This window comes from Xiphophorus couchianus, chromosome 16 (genome assembly GCF_001444195.1).
Source record: "Xiphophorus couchianus chromosome 16, X_couchianus-1.0, whole genome shotgun sequence".
NCBI lineage: Eukaryota > Metazoa > Chordata > Actinopteri > Cyprinodontiformes > Poeciliidae > Xiphophorus > Xiphophorus couchianus.
Genome location: NC_040243.1, coordinates 1,624,282 through 1,638,285, shown reverse-complemented (window position 1 = coordinate 1,638,285; position 14,004 = coordinate 1,624,282). Strand labels below are relative to the sequence as shown.

General features: G+C 36.7%; 2 protein-coding genes across 4 annotated transcripts in view; one reads left to right on the top strand and one right to left on the bottom strand.

Annotated features, from left to right (window-relative positions):
* tmem104 (transmembrane protein 104) overlaps positions 1-8,831 on the bottom strand; it is a 48,289-nt gene extending 39,458 nt beyond the window's left edge. Inside the window, exons 1-7 of one of the 3 annotated variants that reach the window (XM_028042543.1) lie at positions 8,647-8,831; positions 8,222-8,331; positions 6,314-6,379; positions 4,871-4,992; positions 4,332-4,413; positions 1,860-1,950; positions 632-709 (exon numbers count right to left, since the gene is read on the bottom strand). In XM_028042543.1, coding sequence (XP_027898344.1) covers positions 632-709; positions 1,860-1,950; positions 4,332-4,413; positions 4,871-4,992; positions 6,314-6,358 — 418 coding nt within the window. In that variant the 5' untranslated portion in view covers positions 6,359-6,379; positions 8,222-8,331; positions 8,647-8,831. Of the gene's footprint in view, positions 1-631; positions 710-1,859; positions 1,951-4,331; positions 4,414-4,870; positions 4,993-6,313; positions 6,380-8,221; positions 8,463-8,646 lie in introns of those variants that run through there. The other 2 variants (XM_028042544.1, XM_028042542.1) reach the window with 2 other exon arrangements.
* Positions 8,832-9,500: 669 nt separating this feature from the next.
* LOC114160171 (5-hydroxytryptamine receptor 3A-like) lies at positions 9,501-13,762 on the top strand. The gene is made up of 9 exons (XM_028042621.1): positions 9,501-10,217; positions 10,296-10,459; positions 11,190-11,234; positions 11,328-11,437; positions 11,515-11,687; positions 12,078-12,229; positions 12,306-12,516; positions 12,596-12,751; positions 13,071-13,762. The coding sequence occupies exons 1-9, from the start codon at positions 10,181-10,183 to the stop codon at positions 13,319-13,321; spliced, it is 1,299 nt and encodes a 432-aa protein (XP_027898422.1). The 5' UTR covers positions 9,501-10,180; the 3' UTR covers positions 13,322-13,762.
* Positions 13,763-14,004: the final 242 nt, after the last annotated feature.

Below are 14,004 nucleotides of genomic sequence, written 5' to 3'. Positions count from 1 at the left end.
TTTGCATATTTTCTGCATTAAAAGACAGACATCTAGTTTTCAGTTTATGTTTGACTTGATAGTATAAATTTATTTTCAGGAATAACAGGATTTATTTGGGTCACTTTGTATCAAAAATATTTTGGCAAGTTTTAGAAAGAATAAAAGCTGATTTGGATGCAGCAAAGTTGGCTTTTCAGTAAAAGTCTTTAGATAAACTTGGTTTTACCTTCTGCTAAAGCTTTGTTATAAAAACACAAATACTTATGAGGGCCACAAATGGCCCCCGGACCGCACTTTGGAAACCCCTGCCCTACTGTATCAAATCAAGATAGGAATGATAGAAAGTTGGCCACTCTGAGGTAAAAAAATAAACTGCCATGCCCCCAACGCTACCCACACACACGCTCAGCGCTGATGGGCTCACAAAGGTAATTAGAACCAAAGGCAATTTATCCATATGCAATTACAGCCAATTAAACCGCCAGCAGCCTTCCTTTCTAAATGAGCGCCGCTCATAAAAGGAGTTAGGAAAAAAAATCTTTGATGAACGATCCCACGCAGTCTTCCGACTCGTCCATAAATAATAGACGTGGCTAATGATGATGGCGTCTGCGGCTGATTGAATATCAAGGAGAGAGAAGAAGATTACCTTTGTTGAAGAACATGGAGGCCATTTGACCCATCTCGACCCGCTCCACGATGTCGAAGTGATCGTGACCCGACCTCTCTGTGGAAACAAACGTTAGAAACACAGATCAGCAACTTTCTGTGCAATTCTGCTCTCCAGGATGTTGCAATGTTTTTCTGTAAATAATTATGCATTTTTCAGCACCTTTTCCCAAAAGTTGCAATTTTAAGCTTTATTTTTGCCATAGCATGGTCTTATAAAAATGGTCACTAAGAAAACACAAGTAAATAAAACTTAAAATTTCTAGAAGTCATAAAAATATAACAAAATGGTACAATAAAATCATAATATTTAGAGAATAAAATTATATTATGAGAACAAAGTTGTACAAAAATAAAGTCATAATATTACGAGAATAAAGTCAGAATAAATTAATATAATCCTAGCATTACAGTGCCTTATTCTCATTGTATTCTGACTTTATTCTCAAAATATTATGACTTTATTGTTGCTTAATTTCAACTTTATTCTCATAACTTTTTTGGTACGTCTCTAACACTGTTGTAGTTCAGCTCAGCTGCACTAACATGTTGGAACTCAGCTTGGTTGCTAGGTAACGGGTCGCGTTCCAGTTAGGTTGCTAGGTAACGCCCTAGCGCACCTGGAATGGGCCTCAACAGTTGGGACAGTTGAAACGGCTCATTTACCAAACACTGAAAAACTTTTAACTTCTTGCCAAAAATGCCTGAGGGTTTTTTTAAGCACTGCCGTTCTTAGAAGCACCAGAAACTCAAACAGAACAAAAATGTGATCCACTTTAAAATACATCCACAATGTGACAGTTAAAGACGCAAGAATCATTTCTCACATCCTCTGTCATTATTGTGGCGTCCAGCAAATAGGAATAACTTTGTTGATTCTAACTGACCTGAAACGGGAAACATTTCGTCTGATTTAAATTCATACAGCAAGAAGAAAAAATGTAGATCTAAACTCCTGGTGTGAAAAAAGTTTGGATTGTATCTTAAATATTACTTATTTATACAAGTAAAATTAAACTTAACTGGAAGTTTGTTTTTAATAAATCTGTTAAATAATTGATCTCCCATTAAAGCAGTGGTCTCCAAACCTTTTGCCATTACGCCAAAAAGTTCATATCGTGAATTCGCTCCATTCTTGAATCATCCAGAGGGCCGTAAGTGGCCCCCGGACCACACTTTGGACATCCCTGCATTAAAGCGATACTCACGGGCAGACAGGATGGGCTTCGTTTCCGGTTCCGACCGACCTTGACCCGAATCATCATCCGAATAGTCGGACGTGGAGTCGCTGTCATCCGTCTGTGGAGAATAAAACCAGTTTTATTCCGCTTTCCTGTTTTCCTAATTTAACACCAACAACAGTCAGATTACAAGCAATTAACTCACCGTTTATTACACACATACAGGAGCAAACATCTGGAAATTACAGGCAGCAGCTGGAACGTGCTGCGGAGGCGCTCTCAAAACCAGAGTCTCTGCAGATTAATGCCAATTAACCGTCAATGACGAAAATTTGTGAGCATCATGAGCCGAATTAAAGTAGAGCAGATGAAGACTGACAGCGGATAACAGGAAACGGCAGGCAGACGAACGATCGCCTCAATCAGTCAAACTCCAGTTTTCAGGAGGGAAAAATCCATCAGTCACCGACTGAGAAACCAGTGAAACCAGTGATTAAAATCATCAATACGCATCGAATTTATTGGTTGATGTTTTATTTATTAGTGTTCAAAAGCAAATCTAAACAGGTTGGGCTTTTAAGTCTTGATTTAAAGGAACTCTGTGTTTCAGCTGCTTTTCAGTTTTCTGGAAGTTTGTTCCAGATTTGTGAAAAAGAAACAAAAGATCTGATATTGAAATTAATGGTGCAACTTGTTTAAAATCTTTCAAGTTAATCACATGGTCTATAATTAATGGAAAACCTAACAGAATAAGCAAGATTTTCAGTTAAAATGTGGAAAAATAATCTTTTTCAAGTTTTCAAACAAAAGCATTCATTCTTTTCCCATTTGTTCCAAGAAATCTGAAAAATAAAATGTTCGCATTGTTTTCTTTTGGTACCAACAGATGATTATATTATATCATACGATTTTTACGTTTTTACCAACTCCTAAGCATTCTCAGACAATCACATGGTTATGTTTGGTAAAATATGAAACTTTTATTACAATATGATGGACTTGATTACATATTTTAATCAAGTAAATTGCAGAGTCTAGTTGAAAAGAGAGCAAATTTTTCAATTCAAAAATCCTTTTTGCTGCCAAATTATTGAATAAATGAACATATGAGCTCAACAACGAAGATATTTATTATTTTTAATCTTTGTTATTTTTCACTATAATGCTGCACTCTTTAACAACCAAGTCGTCAGTCATTTTTCCTCTGTTCACTCGTTTCCCTGAGGTCATCTTGCTCGACTCCCTTCAGGTTTCAGCTCAGGAGTTACGACCCTGCAGACGGAAAGCCAGGGTCGCAGCGAGCCTCGAATGCTCGGCCTTTGATTCATAGCCGCTCCTCAGCATTTTCCTCCCACATAATGGAAAACAACAGAGGAGTAAAACTGGGAATGTTTGCCGCTCAACGCCCTTTATTTCTCTCTGCTTGAGTGAAGCCTATCACTGGGCACTTTAATCTTTTACAGTCGAGGAATTGCTTTTACCCTTTATTAGGCTGGAATATTGTTTAGAGAGCACTGGAGTTGTGATTTAAACGGACAGTTAGAAATGTCTTAAAGGAGACAAAACTGTTGTAAAAGTTGCAAAGACAATACGTTTGTTTTCTTGAACTGGAGCAGCTTAAATCATCTCTACTGGTGAATTCACACCAGCTCTGTTTGGTTTAGTTAAACTATTTGGTTTGTCCAGAAAGTCCGTTTCAGTGGAGAGATGTGGATAATCGAACTCTGGTCCACCTAAAAACCTCAGCATACGTTCGGCTGAAGAGAGCTCAAATATACATGTGAACGCCAATTACTGGTCCATAAATTGCTCCAGATATAACTGCAATAAACTATAAAATTATTGTTTTGAGCCAATTTTCATCTAATTAATTGATAAAGGCATTAAATGCAAGTTGCTCCCTCTAAGATCAATAGATACATTTTAAAAGCCTAAAATAACAAAAATGTCCAAAAACCAGAAAAAAAAGTCACAAATAAAATGGATCATAAAGTCTTCATAAACAAAATCTCCCTTCAAAAAATATAAATCAAGCTCATCTTACTGGCGACCGCTCCAAAAGCAGGAAGTAAACTACAACCCAGGGCATTCTGGGTAAATACAACCAAAACCTGCTAGGCTAATGCTAGCAGAAGAAATCCTCCAACACACAAAACTTTGTTTGCAGTTTGTGAAGAAAAAAAGTTGCGCTCAGTTCTTCAGAGCTTTCCATGTCATTTCCTTCACTGTTTCTTGGTGCAGCGCCCCCACAGGCCAGGAGGGCAACAGGTTTTCAAACAGTTTGGTTTATTTGACTCATTGAACCACAACAGCTGAAAATTTAACAAATTATCCATTTTTGATCCCCAATCAAACCAAGTCTACAAACACAACCCTAAAAAAAGCTCCAGAGTTGCAATTTGGTCCAGATTCAGATCAAAATCCAGACTTTTAGAATCACTAACTGTTTTTAATATGTTTCTTTTCTGATTCATCACATCACAGAGTTTATCATCATACCTCTTCCTGCTCTCTTCTCTTCCAACGCAGCTGAGCATTGGCCGCCGCCATCGCCTCGATCACAAAAGTGGTTGTCATATAGCTGAAGAATCAAAGGAAAGATGCAACAGATTAAAAAAAAACAACATTTCAAACAGACTCTGGAATGACTCAAGACTTTTGCACAGAATTTTAGAGCTTTAAATGATATACTACAAAGACTTCCCCAAAATTATCTAAATAACCTTAAATTAAGAACGGTATTAAAATGACTAATTGTTTCACAGACCACATTTCTGCATAAACATCATAGAACTGCTGTTTCTTTAAGCTAAATCAATGTTTTCATGTCATTTTTCTGACTGAATCACTTTTATTTTCAAGCCTGTTTATTCTGAAGACGCCTTCTTGGTTCACTAGAGAAAAGAAGCATGAATGACTCTGCAACTGCTGCATCATTAAAGCCAGAATAATCTGCTCTGCAGGGAGCAGAAAAGCAATAATGTTTGGAGAAAACACAGTAGAGGTGGAAATGAGAGTTTAACTCCCAGCAGACTCACCTCATGAATGCTAAAAAGACGATGAGCGACAAGCTGACCACCCAACCGGATGCAGCGAAGGCTTTCGGCATGGTCAGGGCTCCTGTTCCCACAATCAGGTTGAACATGTACACCAGCCCCACCTACAGGCCAAACAAGGCAAGACAGCCATTAATCCACAGAGACTGAACTGCAGCTTCAATTTAACAACAAAACTCTTTAAAATTAAATTCAACATTTAATTTGAAGACCTTTATTCTGGGGTGAAAATATTTGTTTAAAAAAAACAATTAGTCAATTCCCTCATGTTACAAGGTCGGATATTTAAACATTATATTGCAAAAACAAAATCTTACCAGGTATTTTTGTCTAGATTCTAGTGCAAATATCTTAGTACACTTGAAATAAGCAAAAGCTCACTTACAAGTAACTTTTCAGAAAGAAAGAAGAGCCTGTTTAAGCCAATAAATCCTTAATGTTGATGAAAAAGTTCTAGTTCTGCAGATTATTTTACTGGAAATGTGGGAAACATGTCTTGTTAAAAGTGAAATAATCTGCCAGTGGAACAAATATTCAATCAATATGAATATTAAGCAATTACTGACTTAAAACAAGATCATAGTTCTTTCTGAAAAGTTACTTAGAAGTTAGTTTTGTGTTATTTCATGTGTATCAAGACTAGAAACTAAACCAAATATTTGGTAAAGTTTTGTGTTTTTGCAGGTTTTCAGTGCCATGAAGTCCAACAAGGGTTTCACATTTATTTCAGTTTTGACATTTGGTAAATAGGAATTATTGAAATAAAAGCCAGTTTCTAAAGATATTTTCTTAAAGGAAAAAAGATTAAAGTCAGAAACCACATCTGGTATTAAAAATTTTAAATAAATATACTTCTACTTGAAACCGTTTGTGATTAGTGGTTCTGTTACAAAATAATCAAAACTCTAAAATTAAAGGGTGAATCTTTCAGTGAGAGATGAAGCTGCAGCAATAAAATATGAACTTATTACCAAGAGTGTATTTTGCTTCATTATGACTGAAGACATCTCCTCTTAGAGCTTCTTAAGGAAAGTGGATATTCGATAACAGATTGCTTAATAATTCAATGGTTTCGCTTCCTAGAGGAACCATCTGAGTGAACCTCTGAAGTCACGCTGATGTAAGCAAAACCAGAGACCAACGGAGTGAGCTGTCAAACATGAGTGCAGACCACACAGAGAAGCACGGGGCATGCTGATAAAATGAAGAGGATGTGTTTGTCATGTGCATTTTGGTAACTTATTCACAGCTTTTTAATGAGGAGGCATCTCCAGAAGAAAAAGATTAGCACGTGATTCAACAGAGCATTTACAAGTTGATAAAATCCTGATGTAAACTTTCACATCAGGAAATCTGCTATATGATTAATCTTTACATTTAGACAATCAAATATTTCTTTGCATAAATGTCCTGAGTGATACTCACAAATGGAGAGTAGGGCTCGCCGGTTTCTGTGATTCCACCTGCCATGTTTGCTTCCTGCAATCTCACCTGAAGAGACAGAAATGTTGCATTAAAACATCCAGGGCAAAATCAATCAATTATTGAAATAATAATCAACTAATTTAGTAATCAATTAATTAACTGGAGCATACAGACTCCAGTTGATATTTTGTAAAAGAACAAAGTAGTCAGAACAAATATTAGGTCAAAACTGCAAAAAAAAAAACATATTTTCAATTTAAGATGAAAATCCTTTTTATCTGTAAATGTGTTTTACTCAAAACTCAAGTGACAGTTTTACCTTCACCTGATTCAAATTAAGTAAAACAAAAAAAAAACTACAAAGCACATTTTGCTATCCAATTATTAATCAAAAACAGTCTTTTTTACCTGAATATGCATCATTCGCTACAAATAATCAAGCATAGACTAAAGAATTGCAACGATTTTGTATTTTAGGCAATAAAAAGTTTGTTTTCTTATCTAAAAGGGAACTGAGCTTTTTGCTAATTTCATTTCTAATAATCTGTAAAAAAGTCAAAAGTGGTTGAATAAAAAAAATCTGCAAAATGCGCCAAACTTAACATCGATTAATTGTCAAAATAATGACTTAAGTCATTTGTCAAACATGTTCTGCTCTGCCAGCAGGTGATCAAACTTTAATCTATTAAAGTTGAGATTTGTGTTTAGATGATGATAAAGTCTGAATTTATTGTTGATTTCCTTCAATTATTCAAACCCTCCCTTTAGTCAGATTATGGTAAAACTCTACCGGTTTGACCAGTCTGTTTGGTAAAGTATGCAGAGTTCATTTCGGTTTCCTGCACTGACTCGAAGCATAGTGATGAAATTTTCCAACAAGTTTAAGCTTAAAATATTCTGTTTTCAAACCACTTTGGATGCCATTGTTGTCCTGCTGCAGAACCAGAGTTTAAAGTTAGTTGCAATTAGTAGAAAAAGATGCGATTTGTGAACAAAAATATATACGATATCCAGAAACGGATCAGTTGAAACTGTTCAGCTGCTATTAGTTTATTTCACTGCAATGGCAAATAAAATACACTGTTCAAAAAAATAAAGGGAACACTTAAACACAATATAACTCCAAGTAAATCAAACTTCTGTGAAATCAAAACTGATTGACAATCAATTTCACCTGCTGTTGTGCAAATGGAACTTTGTACAGAACAAAGTATTCAATGAGAATATTTCTTTCATTCAGATCTAGGATGTGTTATTTGAGTGTTCCCTTTATTTTTTTGAGCAGTGTATTTTCAGTTTTTTGTTTTATTTTTTCCTTTTCTGTTTATGTAGTTAACACTGTGCGGATTTCCAAGGATGTGGTCAGTTTTGGTGTCGTATTCACAAATGAAAATGTATTTTACTAATCCAAATTAGTTTATTAATAGGTAGTCCTTTATTTCATTAAGTATCCATAGGAGGTTTAATAAATCTCCGGGGTAATATCTCCATTTTGTTACAAAAAAAACAACAATACCAGATACGGTCCTATGAGTTTTATGGCACAATGTTTGCAAAACACGCATTGATAAAATAAAATAAAAAGATCAGCTGTCCCTGTGGCCCAGCGTCAAACTCTTAGAATCTTAATTTGAATGTTTTACAATCAAACTACTATGTAAAATTGATAGAAATATAAATTATTTTTATTTTCATGTTTGCAGTCATTTCTAAGGGCTTTCCTCTGGGAAAACGTGTTTGTCAGATTTTGATGCCGCTAGCAGCAAAGCGAAGAGCGAAACGGTTTAACCCTCACAGCTCTTATAATTACACTTTTTGCTTTGTTTCCAAATAAAACATGATTTGTTTCAGGTTATTCTGCAGGTGTCTTCACTGGTGTCATCACAGACAGAAAGTAAACACACTCACCTCCAATCTGCTAGCTGGTTTAGCGGCTAGGCTAGCAGGATGCTCCGAGCGGTGACTTCTGGCCGGTTGACCCAATAAACGGGCCCAACATGAGCCGCTCCGCCGTCAAACTGAGGGGGGAAACACCGAAAAGAAAAGCAGATAAAAACACATCCTGACGGACTGATAAGGCTGAGAGACTGAGCCCAGCTGAGCACCTGTCGCAGCAATCAGCTGACCCACTTCCGCATCACCGCATAACTTCCGGCGAGCATTTCCAAAATAAAAGCTACTCACTGTACTCACTAGTCACCAGTTTGTAAAATACGGTTTTTACATAAATGTTTTAAATCACAGATATCAAACGCCAGTCTTCAGGGGCCGGTGTCCTGCAGTTTTTAGATGCGCCACAGATACTAAACACTAAAATGAAATGGCTTCATTACCTCCTTCTCGTGTGGATACGTTCTCCACAGCAGTGGCTCCCAACCCTGGTCCTCAGGGCCCACTGTCCTGCAAGTTTTTGATGAGTCCAGACTCCAGCACAGCTGATTCGTATGATTGCATTACCTCCTTTGCATTCCTGCAATTGCTATAGAAGTCTGTTAATCACCTATTCATTTAACCCAGGTGTGCAGCAGCAGGGAAACACCTGAAGCATGCAGGGCAGTGGGCCCTGAGGACCAGGGTTGGGGTCCACTGCTCCAGAGCCTTAATGACCTAATTATTCTATTCAGGTGGTGCAGCAGAGGCACATCTAAAAGCTGCAGGACACCGGCCCTTGAGGACTGGAGTTTGACACCCCTGTTTTAAATTATTACTATTATTTTAATATATTACTTATTTTTTTAAAGGACAATTCATTTTGACAAGTTTGTACTTTACAGAAATTTTAAAGAACCACCATCAATTTCTGATTTATTTTTTAAAATAAAGAAAATATAAAACAAAAATAGATCCAAAAAAACGTTAAAGGTGTTTTTATTATCATTCTGTTGCAGAAATTCAATTAATATTCAACTATTCCATGTAAAAACTGAACAAACTGCTAAAACTGCAAACATTATTAGATGTTAATTTAAAAACATTTGTTGTTTTTATTTTTTAATAACTTTCCATGGCTGCAAACCTTTAGTATACTGGGATTTCACAAATTAAAACTCAATAAGAATAATCTGTCCTTCTCCAGTTTCTGGGATCATTTAAGTCAGGGGTGCCCAAAGTGAGGAGCGTGGGCCATTTGTGGTCGTTGTAGTGGTTTTCTGCAACCTCCAACTGACGTTTAATAATGTTACTTATTTGGCTTGCAGCAGGGCTCTGAGCTGAAATGATGCATTTAGTTTTCTGCAAATGTTGAGGTTTATTGATATGCAACTCTGCATAGTAAAGTTCAGCTTCTATTTTCAGAGAAAGGAAGCCATCGCCATCCTTCTTCAGTCTTCATCTGATAGTTGTGTCCTAAACTTCAACATGCTACATGGTAGCTGCATTTTTTGTCATTTCTTCTTCTAGCAACGCATGGTCTTTTTTTGGAGGGAATTGCTGCTGGGAAGATTGACAGCTGTCCTAATATTTTTTATTTGTAAATAATCTTTCTTTCTAATTTGATTAGCAGCACCTGATTTTTAAAGCTTGAACTATCAATACAGTCTTGAAAGGTTTTGTCCTGGGCCTTTATACGTTATTGGAGTGTAATGTTTTCAGTGAAAACTGCACATATTAGTTTTCAGTCAGAACTCTATATAAACTAAATGTAAGGATTGTTAAAATTAAAAAGCCGCAGGTGTTTTGTTCCTGCTGACCAGCTGCAGCTGAACAAACATTTGGCTGATCAAACATCCAGAACACAACCAAAAGAGATTATGCTCCACCATTAAATCCATGCATTCATTTTATATTTGCACTTTTTATTGAGGTGTGTTCATAAATAGCTGGACAGTTTGTAAAGAATCTCTCAGACTGAGGCGAAAGCGAACAGTCATGGCAGCTCTGACTCTGACTCTTCTTGCTTTAGTCGGTGAGTTTCAGCAGCGTAAACTTTTATATTTAATCATGTTCTAAAGCTTGCTAACTGGGAAAATGTTTCTGGTTTCAGGTGTTTCCTGCAGCCAGGCTTCGGATTGCTCCTATTCTGCTCTGCTGAATCACCTCAAGCTGGATGAGACAAATAGTGGTCTTCAGATTGAACGTCCGGTGAAAAACTGGAACACAACCACAGAGGTTCAGCTGGAAATTACTCTGGGCGGTATTTTAGACGTGGTGAGTCTTCATCATCTGTCTGCCTTGTGCTGCTATTTTAAAACGTTTTGCTTACTTTTAGCTTGGTGATTTATTAAGATGGGAATAAAATACATTTACGTTTGTAAAGTTCTGCTTACTGAGGCTAATTTAATTTGAAAACTGATGTTAAATAAAATTCTGCCATGCAGTACAGTAGCTGTATTGCAGCCAGGGGTGTTTTTGCCATGATAGTCAAAGTTGTTAAGCTGAAGGACTCAGGGACACAAAAATAAATTAACTTAAAACAAGGGAAAATGTGTTGTTATAAGTTAAATAATCTACCAATGGTACCAGTTTACGTTTTCATCAATATGAGGTAATTATTTACTTAAACAAGCCTCTATTTCTTTCAGGTTTGTCTTATTTCAAGTTTGATAAGATATTTGCATTAGAAATTAGATTTTTTTTAAAGATTTTGTGTTTTTACAGTGTAACATCCTTTTTCTACTAAACAAATTAAAAACCAGATTCCTTTGTCGCTTCATTTTATTTTTTCTCTTGGAGTACTTTTGACTCAACAATTTTGACCCATGTGACAAAATGTTTGGACAGCCCTGATTTTTATCTAACCTCAAAGGTGAAAAACACACTTTATGCTGTTATTACTTATCGTACCAAAACGAAAGCCACCATGAAAAAGCTGTGAAAATAATACAGCAGCAAAAACAAAATCAGTTTTTGTGTTGAATTTTCTTCATACTGTCTTCAGAATGAGAAGCTTCAAACTGTGACAATTCACATTTATGTCGAAATGGTAAGAAAATAAATTATTATATTGAGTTTTGTTGTCATATTTTGATTAAACTGTTCAGGTTTTTTCCTTTATTTTTATTCTGTTATTTTCCAGCATTGGACTAATGAATATCTGACCTGGAATTCCTCTGAGTTTTGTGGAATAAATCTGCTCACCATTCCAGTTTCGATGATCTGGGTTCCAGATATAATCATACAGGAGGAGTAAGTTACCAACAAATAAATCAATAAAACATCCCCGGCTCACTGATCTGGTTTGATTTTATTTTCTTCACTTTTAGTGCCTCTGATAGTACAAATTCTCAAGAAGATCCTCTAGTCAGCGTGTTTCCGAACGGGACGGTCGGTATAGTCAACCGGCTTCAGCTGACCTACATCTGCAAGTTCAACCTCTTCAGATTCCCGTTTGACACCCAAACCTGCAACATCACATTTTCATCCCTGAATTATGACGGTAAATACAGATTTATGTCCTGATTTTAACCCCACATGCATGTCACCATATACATCAACATGGGTTTATAAATGTGGTGCAGATGTACAAAAACCATCCATACAGACATTTATGAAGAGAATATTCTTCTGTTGAAAAAAATTATAAAGCTTAAGCCTTTAGAGGTTTATTTCTAAAGATAGAAATATGTTTATCCCTCATAAAAAACATACCTGGAGTTTTGCTTTAAATCTTTCAAACATGTTTGAAAAATCTTTGAATCTCCCATAAAGAGAGAAATGTGGAGACAAATTTAGAAAAAAAGAAATTTAGAAGGAAATTCAGAAAGACAGACGCTATATGAACCAATTAATTAATTAATCTTTTTCTGTTTCTTTTATGATTTGACAGATTCTCAGTTGAAGCTGGTAAAATCCACCAACGACTCCATCCTGACGAAGCTGTCGGGTCTCAACATGCTGACTGAGGGGGAGTGGAAGCTGGTGAACATAAAAAGCATCAGCTACACGTCTCTCGCTCAGAGAAGTGAACTTGTTTACCAGGTAAGATGATTATTTCTGATCAAATCCCAACAGGAGTTGTGTTGTTTTTTAAAATAAAGCTCTTTGTTTTCTTCAGATCTCCCTGGAGAGGAAGCCGTTTCTTTACGTCGTCAACTTGATTTTGCCCTTGTTGTTTTTGCTGGTTCTGGATTTGGCCTCGTTCTTCGTCAGTCAGAGCAGCGGCGAGAAGCTTGGCTTCCAGGTGACGATACTGCTGTCCGTCTTCGTCCTTCTGCTGATTCTTAAAGACATTTTACCGTCCACTGAAGAGTCTCTGCCGCTGATGGGTAGGAAACCACAGATTCGTTGTAATTTCTGCATCCATCACCAAACAGAAACCAACATTTCTCCCTATTTTTCTTCCAGCCATCTACTGTGTTTCAGTTTTCACCCTGGTGTGGATCAACGTGTTGGAGACGATGCTGATCAGCCCGTTAAAGGATATCGCCTGCTGTGTTGGTGAGGAACGCCAACATGCTGAGGTCGTCAAAGTGAAAGAACAGGAAGCTGATAACCGAAACGGTTCGATTCCAGCCGCCAGTTTCTGCTATCTGAGTGGAGTCACCACCCAAAACCTTCTTCAAATCTAACACAACTGGTGTCAAACGATTGTGCAGCAAAACTTTTTGTTTGTGCTGTTATCATCTTAAAGATATTAATAAATGTTTCCAGAGGTCATGAAAGGTCAACCAGTCAGCCCACAATCCCGCATTACACCGGTGTTGTTAGACGTGAATAAGGTGTTGGGCATCTTCACTCAGGCGCTTCTGCTCTTAAAACAGTAAAAAATTTCCATTATTTCACTTCTAACTGGTCCGTTTCTGTACATGTTTTCTCACAGAGTCTGCAGGAGTTTCAGGAACAGATCAACCAGAGGAGACTAACTCTCCGCTGGATTTACCTGGTGATGGACGGCAGCTGAAATTCATCATGGCCAGAACGAAACCCGGCCAAAAAACCCCAGAAACAAAGAAAAAGTCCAAGAGAATTAGATGGGTTAAAATTTTTGACTCTGTGTTCTTCGTCCTCTACTTTGCCACTGTTGTGTTTTCACAGGTTTTTTTATTTAGTCTTTGGAAATTTTACGTTTAGAACCAATTTCTGAAACTTCTCCCAGTGCTTTCAGAAAGTGCACTGTTTTGGTCAAACGTCCCAGGAAGGTTAGTGAACGCGGCACCGTAGATGCTTCTGTGGTTCTTCTGCGTTTTGTTTTTCCAACGTAAAATTTGTGTTTGACAGTAAATTTCTATCAGTTAAGACAATAAAACATTTCTGCTTTTTGCATGTATGTTGTTTTTGTAAATAAACCTGAATCACCTTGCAGGGTTCCACTGTATGGTCAATAAATACACACTTTAGTGCAATTCAAGTCTTACTGCACTAGACCATTCACACATAATGTGCTTTACCAATGATAATGAAGCTTAGGAATACAGAAAATAACAATTAAATTCATAAATCAAATCCCCAGGCCCTTCATTGCTTTATAGACCATCAGAAATATTTTAAAATCCTCCCTTTCACAAAATATTTATTTTTCTCTCGATAACAACAATCCATATACATATAAATAAAGATGAGTAAAGTTGAATCCTGATGCAACAATTTCTGTCTTTTTGGAATCAAATTTGAGAAATTTGGGAGACATTCACTCATTTAAAAAAGTCACAAACACATCGAATTGGAAAGTAAATAAAATCATCATCAGCATATGGAGATACTCTGTAACCTCTGCAAGGTGAAACATGCAGATTTTGAATCGATGTGGCCCAACA